This window comes from Cetorhinus maximus, chromosome 17 (assembly GCF_964194155.1).
Source record: "Cetorhinus maximus chromosome 17, sCetMax3.hap1.1, whole genome shotgun sequence".
Lineage (NCBI taxonomy): Eukaryota > Metazoa > Chordata > Chondrichthyes > Lamniformes > Cetorhinidae > Cetorhinus > Cetorhinus maximus.
This window is the reverse complement of record NC_135895.1, coordinates 43,337,723-43,352,437: the sequence shown is the minus strand read 5'-3', so window position 1 is coordinate 43,352,437 and position 14,715 is coordinate 43,337,723. Positions and strand designations below refer to the sequence as shown.

Here is a 14,715-nt window from a genome sequence, read left to right as displayed (position 1 = left end):
ATCGCTTGACTGCAGCAGTTCAAGAAGGCAACTCACCACCACCTTCTCAAAGGCAATTAGGGGTGGGCAATGAATGCTGGCCTAGCTAGTGATGCCCACATCTTATAAATGAATTTTTAACAACTGTCAACAATCCCTTCCATCATTTTGCTGATGATCAAGAGTAGTCTGGCTGGTAATTGGCCGGGTTGGATTTGTCCTGCTTTCTGTGCATAGGACCTAGCTGGTCAATTTCCCACATTGCTGGTAGATGCCAGTGTTATAGCTGTACTGGAACAGCTTGGTTAGGGGTGTGGCTAATTCTGTTTTCAGTACAATTGCTGGAATGTTGTCAGGGCCCACAGCCTTTGCAGTATCCTGTGCTTTCAGCCATTTCTTGATATCACATGGCGAGAATTGAATTGGCTGAAGACCGGAGTTGGTGAAATGGAGCATCCACTTGGCACTTTGTGCTGAAGATAGCTGCAAATTCTTCAGCTTTGTCTTTTGCACTGATGTGCTGGGCTCACGCATCGAGGATGGGGATATTTGTGGAACTGCCTTCTCCTGTTGTTTAATTGACCACCACTGTTTACAGCTGGATGTGGTGGGACTGCAGAGCTTAGATATTATCTGCTGTTTGTGGAGATCACTTAGCTCCGTCTATTGCACACTGCTTTCGCTATTTGGCACACAAGTAGTCCTGTGCTGTAGCTTCACCAGGTTCATACCTCATTTTTAGGTATGCCTGGTGCTGCTCCTGGCATGCCCTCCTGCACTCTTCATTTAACAGCGTTGATTCCCCTGGCTTGTTGGTAATGGTAGAGTGAGGAATATGCCGGGCTATGATGTTACAAATTGTGGTTGAATACAATTCTGCTGCTGCTGATGGCCCACAGCACCTCATGGCTGCCTGGTCTTGGGTTGCTAGATCTGTTCAAAATCTATCCCACTTAGCATGGTGGCAGTGCCACACAACACGATGGGTGGTATCCTCATCGTGAAGGCGGAATTTCGTCTCCACGAGGACTGTGTGGTGGTCACTGCTACCAATACTGTCGTGGACAGATGCATCTACGACATGTAGATTGGCAAGGATGAGGTCAAGTAGGTTTTTCCCTCTTGTTGGTTTTCTCACCCCCTGCTGCAGACCCAGTCTAGCAGTTATGTCCTTTAGGACTCAGTCAGCTTGGTCAGTATTGGTGCTGTGTGTTCAAGAAAGATAGGGAAGGAGACAGGGGTTGAGGGGTGGCAGTAATGATTAAGGAGAACATTATAGTGCTGGAGAGAGGTTGTTCTAGAGGGATCAAGGACAGAATCTATTTGGTTAGAGCTAAGAAACAATAGAGGTATATAGAGGTTTCGAGTCCATATGACCCTTCTTCAGAGCTCTGAAGAAGAGTCAAATGGACGCGAAACATTAACTCTTTTTCTCTCTCCACAGATGCTGCCAGACCTGCTGAGTTTTTCCAGCACTTTTTGTTTTTATTTAAGATTTCCTGCATCTGCAGTATTTTGCTTTCATCAGGTTCAATGGCTACTGAAATGGTTCAGTGTAGATCTGCAGGCTCTGCCACATGCGGGGCAGGTGGTGCTTGAAATGGGTAGATGGGGTATTTGGAGATTTATGTGCTCCTTCCGCTGCCTCGAATTCATCTCTTCACATTCCACAAGTTTCTCAATGTGTTTGTTGCCTTTCCAAATGGGCTTTCTCCGTTTTGATGGGTCACATGGCAGGGCTTTGCATGAGTCGTCAGTACGTTTGACCTCTTCAAGGGTGCTTTGAGGACAACCCTGAAGTGTTTCCGCTGTCCTCCCGGGAGTCCCCTGACGCAACCAAGTTCCGAATAGCGTAAAGAGCAGAGAGGAGCAAGAGTTTCTAAAGTGTCCTCAGGACAATTTTCTACATCAGTATATTTCCAAGCCAATGAGGGAGGAGGCATTGCTGGGTCTGGTTCTGGGGAATAAGGTAGGAGAAGTGATCAAGTGGAGACGAGCAACGATTTCAAAGGAAATTGGAAAGGCATTTGAGAGAAATAAACTTCCAGGACTACAGGAATAGTGCATGGGAATGGGACTGACTAGATTGCTCTAGAGAGAGTTGGCATGATCTCGATGGGTTAAATCATCTCCTTCTGTGCTATGGTGACTCACTATTCTAATTGAATAGCTCAAGTGTTGTATAATTCACTCCCGCTCCTATTTCCTTTGCTATAAATCCAAACTTCCTGTCTTCAAAACTGCCATGTTCCAGAAGAAAGTGAACAATACTTAAAGCCATGAAAATAAAATTATGAGCAGAAAACAAAATACAGATTTTTTGGATACACTTAAATGCAATATTTAGTGTGATAAGATAATAGCTGTACTATTGTTTAGTGACTACTTTTAAAATCAAAGTCACTAACTGATATTCACGACTTGTGAATTACTGTAGTTGTATCAGTGCAGTAAGTTTTATGTTGAAATTGGGAAATTTGAGCTAGGTAATGTATGAAGAACATCCATCTTAATGCTTTAGTGAATCCACAGCCACCTATTTCACCATAAAATGCATTGAAATGTTTTATAATGATCATTCGTAGATGGCTACAATAAGTGACTGGTCGTTTTCTTTCTCTTTCTGCTGAAATTTGTACTCAATATAATTGATGCTTGTTCTAGAGAATGGAATATATTATTATTTCAGGTACCTAATGTCAGCATCAAGCATTCCTGAGTGAGGTATAGAGTATTTTGATGCAGAGTAAAGTTCCTCCTACTTTGCCACAACAGCGTATCTTCCTCTGAATCTCGAAAGAACACCTCATTTCCATTTCCCATACCAGCCAATCTTGTGGCTTCTTTTCCAAGTTTGCCACTATAATGCTAAATTAAGGGCTCACAGCCACTAGAAATTAGATTCAGACAGTTCACACAGGACTCTTACAGAGGCAAAGACCCTTTGCACCTCTCAATCTGATTTAAATTCAAACCCATGTACAAGAAGTGAAAGGACAGTGTGCTAACTTACGCACTTTCCAGTTCCCTAGACCTGCATTTGAGCAGGATTCTGTTTTTGTCACTGAACTCAATCTAAAGATACAGGTTACTGCACATTAATGTCCAACACACTGCCATTGTTCCAAAGCAATGGTGCAAGTGATGAGATAATTTGCAGTGAAACATAAAAAGGTATTTCACACTTACCTATTTATATCACACATGAACTTGCTGAAAAAATGTCACGAAAAACTCTTCTGACCTCAGAATAATTGTGATGGGAATATTTTCACAACGAACAGTGAAGTATCACTAAGTTTCATTTGCAAGCTGCCAATTATGATATAAATTTATAATAAGTAACTATCTGTTTTATTTGAAATAGAATTTTAGAATAATCTACTTTACCAGAAACATCTGGCTTCTTTTCCACTTCTTTAACATCCTGCATGGTCTTCCCAGGCGAAATGCTGTCATCACTATTTGTATGCACAGGAGACTTGTTTGGCTGTGCTGCACACTCCAATTTCGTCTCTTCCTTTGGTTTCACAGGTAAACAATCCTTTTCATTCACAGCCTTTAAACCACTGCCAGTGTTAGAGTTTGCAAATTTCCCAAGAGGTTGCTGCTGTGTCTTAACTTGCTTGTGTTTTATTTTCTCAACTGACATCATTCCACTTGCTGCCCGGCTTCCTTGGCTGTGACCTTGATCGTGTATATTCCGTACTCCTAAATTCCTTGAGCTAGCTATACAATTTGGCATGTCTTGTTTGCTACTCCTGCCCAATTTCATGTCTGCAACTTTTTCATTGTTCTTTCTTTCTATTAGTTCTTCATTCCATTTTGACTTTTTGTTGTTCCAGTTTGAAACAGTTTTGCCATTGTCTCGAGAAGTGCCCTCAATTAGATTTTTCGAAGGTCTTTGTTCAATGTCATTCTGCACAGTAACTTTCAAGTCCTTACCTTCTCCACGTACAAGGCGAGGTGATTTCCCAGATTTGTACACTTCATCCTTAATGTTTTTAGCTTCTTCCATTGTTACAGCACACAGTATTCTTTCTTTCTGCCAACAGCCAAACTTCTTCCCACTTCAAAAAATTAAAATCTCTCTTAGTCAGTCACTTAATTACAGATTGATGTAGATCTATAACCCAGGGGAACAAACAGCTTTTGTTGAATTCCTGTTAAAAACATAAGCAAAACATGTTAAGGATTTAGCGATTACAGACGCTTGTACAGATGCACTCTTGAGCTAATCAGTCCAGCCAGAAAATTCTGAATTGCATAAGCAATAAGGATTGACAGGTCAATAGTATTTAAATAGCGTAGTTACAAATTGGCATTTCGTTAGCACCCAATGAAGCTATTGGCAGTCATTTCGAAGTCACTAAAAGTAAAAAAAAAAGTTGCCAAAAATACAAAAATCTGGTTCAGACTACACCATTCATTTAAAAGAGGGGATGATTGAATATGGTCTAAAAAACTTAAGGAGCTTCACTTCACTAAGGTTAAAAATGAAAATGTTATTCAGAGATAAAGTAAAAAATCTTTAAAAAGAACTTAGATCTGATTACCTTCAAAGAATATTCCAGGATAAAGTGCTATTGTCATTTTCACCTGAAGGCACACCCTTGTTGAATACACTGTTGTAAGGAGTACAAACAAACTTTCCAGTTTTGTTGTATTTGTTCTGAATTGACAGCTATTTAAGTAACTTGTACTGGAAGTAAAGCATAAAGGGTGTTCTTGCTAAAGTCAGTGCTGGCAACAATTAAGATTGCTGAACAACATTATTGCCAGGTTATTAGTGTATTTGGGGAAATAAAAATAGAACATGATATTTAAGCACCAACATGTGCAGCATCAAAGAAAGGTAGATTATGTATTACTGCTAATAATTCCCAAACCATGACTTCTCAGTCTGAGCCATGAGTCTGTGTGATGCTTCCTCAGAGCAAGGGGAAAGAGGAAGAGTTGTTTCTGTTCTTATGCACCAGCCAGCAGTCAAATCATTCTGACTCTGGCAGAGGCTTAGGAGAGAGTCACTTATATCTATCCTGTGAACATACCCTGGAGAGTAAAATGGGAAGGGGAGGTACCTAAATAGAACTATGAATTAGAACCTAGCAATCAGTCAACTAGATTACTCAATTCCAAAACAATAATAGTTATCAAAATTCAGTGCATCTTGTCAATCTAATCAAACCTTCCCCAAAGCAAGAAATCACACAATATTGAGGTTGCTGAGCAACAGTTGATCTCAATGAGTTTTGTTTTGCAACTCACCTTGTATATCCAACACCAGATTCGTGTAACAGTAGTATGATATGATTTGCTGTTGCAAAACATTTAAAATAAAACTACATTCAAAAGGCTTACTTATGCTGTGATTGTTAAGCGTATGGGAGTCAGAGCCAGATGCTTTATGTTATGAAACAATAAACAATTGTAAACATTTGCTAATATATCTATAGGTCTGAACCAGGCAGATGAACTAAAAGTGGAATTTATAAAGTGTCTAAAGTATCACTATGATAGAATAAAACTTACCAGTTGTATTAAATCTGACTCCAATACATTTGAAGCAGCCAACTTATTGTACTGTAGCTCCTCCCAGCAATTTTTCTGGGCTCAAGGTCAGCATAATAATTCATTGTGATTGCAGAACCACAAGGCCACACAGACCTCTACACGCCACCACTAGAACAAAATGAAGAGAGATGCTAAATTGTGTGTGAACATCAGTGACTGAATAAGTTTCATATTTAAAGGTGAGCAACTTTTTAAGCATATATTTAACGTTAGGTTATTCTTCATTAAGACACAGTTTAAATTCAATTCTGATCCAGCTGTCCACCTTACTGCCACAGTTTTAGATTTAGGAAATTCTACACTGAAATTTCAATCTCTGGCACTGAAGCATTTTTAATTCTAAATATTTCCTCATGCCTGATATCTACATGATTCTACAGCAATTTCATCTAGAAGGAAACGAGTTGCAGGTATTGGTACCAGCTGTCATTGTAAAAACAAAAGCAGACCAATAAACAGGATCAGACTATGATCATTTGTAGTGCACAGCTATAGTTGGCTCAACCTGCCCAAAAGCATAATCACAGTACTGCATGTCTACCTGACAGCAGGCTTAAGGTGAGGAGTTCACCCAGTAACCGTAAGACTGCAGCTTGCCACACCACAATGTACTGGAATGCTAGTGAAATGAACCTTTTACTTACATTATTAAAAATTAAATTGCAAACAAATTCCTCACTCAAGATCATGGTTAATTGTGTCTTCAGGGATTGCTGCGTAGCTTAGACACAGTCCAATTTCTCCACAGAACTAAAATTAATTTTACATGACATTGATGAATTAAGACAAGTGGATTGGAGGAGGATGCTTGTCAACGTTTCGATAGAAAACAAATGAAAGACTTTTAAAAGAGTGATGGACATGCAGGGCAAATACATACCCCGGATAAACAAACTCAGACTTAGCAAGTATCACCCAAAATCAAGTCACAGGGAAAAAGTATAGAAGGGTATAAGAAGAGCCAAAAGGTATCTAGCCAAAAGATATCTAGCAAAAAGTAGAGCCAAAATGTAAGAATAAGAAATGCTTTCGATGGTACAATAGCAAGAAGACTATCTGAAAAAAGGCAAATGGGCTTGAAACTGACAATGAGCACAAGACAATAACTATCCTTAATGATAACTTCCTCAAAGGATTCACCAGGAAAGAGATAAAGAACATGCCCTCTCCCAAAATTCACGACCAATATAAATGAAGGTGAATTCCTGGACAAGCTGATGGCTTTAAATAAATAAATCCCATTGGTTAGATGTATTTATCTCAGTGCTGGCAGAGATAACCAAGGAGATTTGTGAGGTGCTAACAACTATCATGAAGGAGTCAATGAGCGCAGGGGAGGTCCCAGTAGATTGAAAACAGTCAGACATTGTACCAATATTCAAAAAGGTGACAGAACGGACAGAAGCAATTGCACACCCATTAGTCTTTAATGATTTTTGTCAATGTGCGTGTCACTGGCAAGACAGGCATTTACTGCCCATCCCTAGTTGCTCTCGAGAAGATGGCGTTGGGCCTTTGATTATTGGGAGTAATTCTGAACATTACTAAGCTGTTGTACAGATAAATAGCAGTGCCAAGGCTTAAGATGGGGAAGATCCTGTCTAACCAATTCCTCAATGATTTTCGATGAAGTGACAATCTAAGTCAATTGTGTTAAACCCTACGACAATACATGCTTAAGACATGCAAAATTCCACCCTAAAGACCACAAATGAATCTTAAAATGTGAGGATTTAGGAAGAAATAACTGTGTGATGGGTATAGTTTTAACTATCACAAAATAGTTTGGAATAAAAGTAATATATGCAATTAAAATAAGGAATGTTTTTAAAAATGCATTCAGGATTGCTTCCTGGACCAGTACTCTTTAAGTTCAACAAGGAGAGAAGCAGTGCATGATTTAGTTCTGAAAAATGAAGTGGGGCAAAAAGCCCTTGGAAGAGAACAAATCGGAGCCAGCAACCACATTTTGGGTTCAAAATAAGAACAGAAAAGATAAGGGTTTTAGACTGGAAGGCAGCAGAATTGAGCAAGCAGGCCATAAAGTTTTTTGCTAAACATACAAGGAAGCACAAAAATAGTTAAAGAGGGAGTAGGACCACTCAGGAATGGAGGGAATATAACTGTGGAGGACCAAGATACAGTGAGATATTAAATAAATAATTTGCATTTTTTTTTTTACAAATGATGGTGTAAGTGAGGGTATAGGTATACTAAAGAAGAATATGAAACAAATGTCAGTAATAACTGCTAAAACAGAATGGCCTGAAAAAAATAATATGATACAAGATGGATAAGCCACTGAGTCCTGATATTATGCACATTAGGCTGTTAAAGGAAGTCAGATAACGCAGGACCTGGCCACAATTTTTTAATCCATAAATTTGCAAATTTTGCTGTTGGACTGGGGAGTGGCAAATGTAACACATATTTTTCGAAAAGCCAGAAGAGGTTAAACCAGATAACTAATTAAACCACCATCATTTGTGGGCAAATTCCTAGAACCTGTAATGCAAGATAAGATTTAGAAATGCATCGGTTAATCAAAAGACATCATCAACTTGTTGAAAGCAAGTTGTGTTTGACAAATTACTAATTTCTTTTAAAGAAATGACCAATTCAACAGATAAAAGCAATGCAGTAGATGTACTTCATATGGATTTTCAGAAGGTGTTTAATAAGGTGTCACACAAGGGGCTTGTCGGAAGAATTCAGGTGCGTTACACAGGAGGAAATATAACAGGGTTTTGACTGATGGACATGGTCCAAAGAGTTAGGGTAACTGGATCTTGTTAAAATTGGAGAAGGGCTGGAAGCAGTTTGCCCCAAGGGTCAATTATTATTTAGTGTATGCAAAGTTGGCACATAATGGCATCTGTCCATCTCGGGAGATGATGGACTGCGCCCAGGGTCTATGTCACTTCTGGACTGAACATCATCTGTTGTGGCTCTAAAAGTTGTTTCGTGAGTGGAAATCCCTTCCACAGGTGAATACTGTTGGCCTGATGTTTTTCCCTTCTGCCATTTGTTTGTTTCTTTTGTTCTCTTTTTTTTCCACGCCCTTCCTGACTGTTTGTCTCCAGTCACTCCAGTCAGCAGGAAGGACTTCCCATGCATCAACTCCGATCCTGGTCAGCTTGAGGTCTCTCTTGCAGACATCCTTGTATCGCAGATGTGGGTAGCCTGTTGATCTCGTGCCAATAACAAGATCGCCATAGAGCGTGCCTTTCCGGATGCGGCAGTCATCCGTTTAGCTCACACGATCCAGTCAACGCAGTCACTACTACCTCAAGAGAGCAAACATTCTGGGGATCCCTGGACACGAGTGTACTTCCATATTCAGCAATCTGTCCTGCCAGAAGATGCCCAATATTTGCCTGAGGCAGAGGAGGTGGAAGCTGTTCAACTGGTTTTCCTTGGATTGCAAAAATTGCTCATGCTTCACTACTGTAAAAGAGGGTGCTGAGAAGGCAAGTCTGGTACACATGGAGCTTTGTATTTTCGGCTAGCTTGCTGTTGGTCCACACTCAACTTCTCAAATTTGACATAACAGCTGCAGCTTTGGCAATGCTGGTGCCGATTTCAGGATCAAGGCACAGGGTGCAGGTAATTATTGATCCAAGGTATATAAAACTGTCAATGACCTCCAAAGTTTCAGCCATATTAGGGCATTGTCATCATCAGCATGCATAGAGCGTAGGCCATCAGATACTTTAATCAGTGGGTATGATTCATCATGAGAAATTATTTATACTTGATGTCACCAAAAAGGCCCCATAAGTGGAAGAGTGGCTCACTAGCATTCCTGTCTTGGAGTCAAGGCAGCTATGGGTTTAATCCCCATTCTCTGACTTGGGGACATCATTTAGACTAAAAGCTTGATTGTAGTGCTGATGGAGGGCAGAATTATCAGAGAATTTTTGCAATATATACTGCTCAGTACCATATCCTACACTACAACTGCCTCCTCAGCAATAATCAAATACTATCGTATGGGTGGGAAAGTGGAGTTTGAAGATCATCCATGATCATTTTGAATGGTGGGGCAGGGGCCATGTGGCCTACTCTTACTCCTATTTCTTATGTATATATGTGAAGGTTTGAGATGCCCTGTCCCTCTAATTCAAAATTGGTTGAGAAGCACCCAAACACAACATGGCCAGTTAATCCTAGTTGATGGTCTATTGGGTCAAAGATGAAATGGTTAACTATAAGAATCTGGTGTCCACTCTTTATTCCAGCAAGTTGGTAAGGAAAAGTCAAAAGAATCAGGAAAGGCTGACCTATGATGGGTATCTCAAAGAGCCAAGCTTTTTGTTCGTGGATAGAACAAATCAGAATAAATTCCACATAATTGGGTCATGAAATCTATTCAGCAATTTTGCATCTGGATCATAATGATGTGGAGGAGCTCTATTACAGAGGATTGGTAACCACAGGAGGGGAGTAAGTTGCAATGTCCGTATCAAAATGCGTAGTGGCATGTTATTATGGATCCATCTTTAGCGAGTGAGCCCAAACAAGTTATTCCTCAACTGAATAACAGCATGCAAGAGCAGATGATCATAAAATAGGAGTATTTAATTCCCAGATTGGGCCGGAATATTTGGTGATATGATTATTTCAAATTTTGATTTTCTCACCAGTTTTAAGTACAGTAGATGGTTTTTGCAGATGAGTGATCACACAAGTAAACAATATGCGTATCATTTTTAAAAAGATGATCATTTAAGATGATAGTGAGTTCATGGTGTGACACCAACATTTTACAACTGTGAAACAGAGATGACAGAGATCCCTCTTTGTGGTATTTGAAGATGCCATATCATTCATAACTTTGCCATTATTTCCATGTGATGCTGAAGGGTGAAGAGTCAAGAAAGGGCCTACTTTTGTTCTTTGTGGAGACATGAAAAAGTGAATGAAAAATTCACTATGATTAGTTGACATTGAAATTGAGGTGTGCTAAAATGTAGGTGTTCATTTTAGATTGCTCAGCAAATACAGTTTAGTCAGTTCAATCCCTGCTCATTTTTTGTACATTTCATTTCAGCTGTAGCTATAGCGCATTCAACAATTTGTTGTAAATAAGACAATGATTAAAAATACATGTCTTCCTGACACATGCAAAGTGATTTGAGAAAAGGTTTAACTTTTATATCTTCCCTTTACAGCATTATCTGTACAAAGCTGTCAAAATTTTTCACATACAACAGCTAGCATACATCTGCTGCTAACTTTGTTTTTCATCCTTTGATTGATGCTGGCTTTAGAAGGAGCAAAGCCCAGCAGTATATGTAAACAAATCAAGATTACAGAATTTATTTTTTTGCTGAGAAAAGTTGGATATTCTAAATGATGGTACCAGAAATGAAACTGTCTTACTCTGCCAATGACAGAAGAAAGTGAGTGGGATAACAACTTTCCAATGTAAGCTACTAAAGCAAATATTCTAAGTTAAATGTAATTTACATTGTGGATCCGTTGTGGCAGCACAACAATAGAGTGAATTTTTAGAATGCACAAGATATAGATGCACATCATTTCCAAATTGTAATAATGCTTTTGGAGACTTTGGTATTATCCATTTGCAATCCAGAGTAGCTTTGATAGAGAAGTGATCACCTAAGGTTTAGGATGGTCATGGAAAAGGACAGGGCACAATGCAGAGCAGGGATAATCAATTGAGGGGAAACCACCTTCAATGGGATGAGAGTACATCTGAGTCAAGTGAATTGGAATCAAATTTTGGCAGAAACACGGTGGCTAAACAATGGGCCACCTTCAAAGAAAAGGTATTGCAGGCAATATCAAAGTATATTCCCTTGAAGGTGAAAGGTAGAACAAATAAATCCAGTGTCCTGGGTGACGAGAGAGATAGAGGTGAAGATAAAAAGGAAGAATTGCACGTTTGGCTAGAAAATACAATGAGAATCAGGCTGAATATTGAAGGGCCAGAGGGGAAGTGAAGATTAGGGCCAATTAGGGGCAAAAATGGGGTCTTGCATGTGGAAGCTGGAGAAATAGCGGAGGTATTGGACGAGTACTTTGCACCTGTCTTTACAAAGGAAGAAGATGCTACCCAGGCTGAGGTAAGAAGTGGTAACTGGTGCACTAGAAGAATTTACAATTGAGAAGGAGGAGGTGTTAGATAGGCTACGATGAAATGAAAACAGAAAATGCTGGAAAAACTCAGCAGGTCTGACAGTGGAGAGAGAAAAAGAGTTCAACGTTTCGAGTCTATATGACCTTCTTCAGGGCCCTGAACCATTGAACCATTTCAATTGCCATCTAACCTGATGAAAGCAAAATACTGCGGATGCTGGAAATCTGAAATAAAAGCAAAAAGTGCTGGAAAAACTAAGCAGGTCTGACAGAATCCGTGGAGAGGGAAACAGGGTTAACATTTCGTGCCTGTATGACTCTTCTTCAGAGCTCTGAAGAGTCATTTGGACACAAAACGTTAACTCTTTTTCTCTCTCCACAGACCTGCTGAGTTTTTCCAGCATTTTCTGGTTTCATTTCAGATTTCCAGCTTCCATAGTATTTTGCTTTTATGTTAGAAAGACTATCTTTACTTAAAATGGATAAGGTACCAGGACCGGATGAGATGCTACTGAGATGGTACTGAGGGAGGTGAGAGTGGGAATTGCAGAGGCACCAGTGATAATCTTCCAGTTTTCCTTAGACAGGGGACGTGCCAGCGGACTGGAGAATTGCTAATGTTACACCCTTGTTCAAAAAAGGATGCAAGGATAAAGCTGGCAACTACAGACCAGTCAGTCTGACCTCAGTGGCAGGGAAACTTCTGGAAACTATAGTTCAGGATAAAATCAATAGGCACTTAGAGAAGTACAGGATAATTAGGGAAAGCCAGCATGGATTCATTAAGGGAAAATCATGTTTAACGAGCTTGCTGGAGTTTTTTGAGGAGGTAACAGAGAATGTTTATAGGGGAAACGCTGTTGATCTGGTGTATATGGATTTGCAAAAGGCATTTTGTGCCTCACAAGAGACTTGTAAGCAAAATTCTAGCTCATGGAATAAAAGGGAAAGTAGGCACTTGGATAAGAAATTGACTCAGTGACAGGAAACAGAGAGTAGTGATAAATGATTGTTTTTCAGATTGGAGGAAGGTTTGTGGTGGAGTTCCCCAGGGGTCAGTGTTGGGAGCCTTGTTCTTCCTGATATAAATTAATGTTCTAGACTGCAGTGTACAGAGCATGATTTCAAAATTTGCAGATGATACGAAGATTGGAAATGCTTTCAACTGTGATGAGGATAGTCTTGAACTTCAAAAGGACATAGACATGTTGGTGGATTAGGCAGGTAATGACAGATGAAGTTCAATGCAGAGAAGTGTGAGGTGATCCATTTTGGCAGTAAGAATACGGTGAGACAGGAGAAATCTCTCATGGAGGTGCAAGAACAGAAGGTCCTCGGTGTAAACGTACATAGGGCATGTTGAGAGCGCAGTTAATAAAGCATATAGTATCTTGGGCTTTATTTATAGGGGCATCGAGTACAAGAGTAAGGAGGTCACGTTGGACTTGTATAAGACACTAGTTAGGCCTCATCTGGAGAACTGCATCCAGTTCTAGGCGCCCTACTTGAGGAAGGATGTGAAGGCATTGGAGAGAAAACGGAGGAGATTCACACAAATGATTCCAGGGATAAAGAACTGTAGCTATGAGGATTGATTGGAGAGGTTGGGGCTCTTTTCCTTGGAAAAAAGGCAGCTGAGAGGAGACTTGATAGACGTATTCAAGATCCTTAGGGGTATGGACAGGGTAAATAGTGAGAAACTGTTCCCACTCAAGATAGCATCAAGAACTAGAGGACACAGATTCAAAATAATTGGCAAAAGGAGTGAATGTGATGTGAGGGAAAAAAATTTCACCCAGGAGGTGGTTGAAGTCTGGAATGAACTTCCTGAAAGGGTGGTGGAGGCAGGTTAGATCAAGGTATTCAAAACAGAATTGGATCGCTACCTGAAAAGAAATAATGTGCAGCGTTACGGGGATAAGACAAGGGAGTGGGACAAGGTGGAATGCTCTTTCAGGGAGCCAGTGCAGACTTGATGGGCCGAATGGCCTCCTCCTGCTCGTTCACTTTGGCTTATCTGATTCAAATAGGTATCAAAGATTTCCCCTTTTTATCAACACTAATGTCCAATTTAAAAGTAAAATTTAAAATAATTACTTTAAAGTTCATCTGACCAACAACGGACGCGGGGAAAAGATCAAAAATATTTAATGGGGATTTATGGAGGAAATAAGTTGTGTTCAAAAATAAATACAAAGCAGTTTCGCTCCACGTAAACACACACCCACCCACCCACACACGAGTAGGATTAATAATGTTACACAAGCAAGAACAGATCACATCAACTGGCCAAAGTACAACCTCCGGGCCGATAACACTTGTGGCTCACTGGGTTGGTTGAGACGCTCTTGGATTCACTTGGGTTAAACGCCCTCACTTTCTCCAGAGAGGGCGGACAGAGTAAATAACATGTCCCCCCCCGCCCCGGTTCTTTAAACCTGTCATTGGCCTAAAAGACAGAACAAACCGAAAGCGCTGAAATCCCTGCCGCCAGCAGCGCACCGGGAGCCAGTTGGTGATTTATATATATATTTAAGCATCATGTATTGTCCCTAACCCACGCTCAGACCTTAGACTCTTACCGGCAGGGTCGGCCAGCGCTCCCCAACGTGTCCCACCATTTATTTATTGGGCTAAAACCTCCCGATCACCAACAGGCCATCCACAAAACTAACAGCGCGCAGGCGCAGGCACTTCCGGTGGCGTCACAGACAGAGACTCCAACATCCGCCAGCAAAAAAACTACAAAACCCGTCAGGCTGCGCGACACACGGCCCGGGGAGGAGGGAGGTGGTAGGGGTCGCGCCTGCGCATTATACCTTAATGATTTCAGCCGTGCTGAGAACGCTGCATAAAAGTGGTGACCGGGGGACCAAAAAACGGGGCATTAGCTTTCGGGTGGGAGATAACTGCAATTTATGTTCCTGGTCTCCAGCCGGTATGCCCCCAGCTTTAGCACACAAGTTGGGTGCGAACTTGGTCTGTTCTGGGATTTCCTTCCCGCTGCCATTTTCTAGAACAAAGGGCCACAGTCTCAGGTTACAAGGCAGGCCATTT

General features: G+C 40.6%; 1 protein-coding gene across 3 annotated transcripts in view; it reads right to left on the bottom strand.

Annotated features, from left to right (window-relative positions):
- The window catches only part of tut4 (terminal uridylyl transferase 4), an 84,816-nt gene extending 70,447 nt beyond the window's left edge, over positions 1-14,369 (bottom strand). For all 3 annotated transcript variants that reach the window (XR_013579309.1, XM_078561098.1, XM_078561099.1), the window contains exons 1-3: positions 14,241-14,369; positions 5,512-5,661; positions 3,370-4,142 (exon numbers count right to left, since the gene is read on the bottom strand). Coding sequence is in view for 2 of the 3 variants with exons in the window: in XM_078561098.1 (XP_078417224.1) it covers positions 3,370-3,997 (628 nt within the window). In the remaining variant the exon portion in view is untranslated. The remainder of the gene's footprint in view (positions 1-3,369; positions 4,143-5,511; positions 5,662-14,240) is intronic.
- Positions 14,370-14,715: the final 346 nt, after the last annotated feature.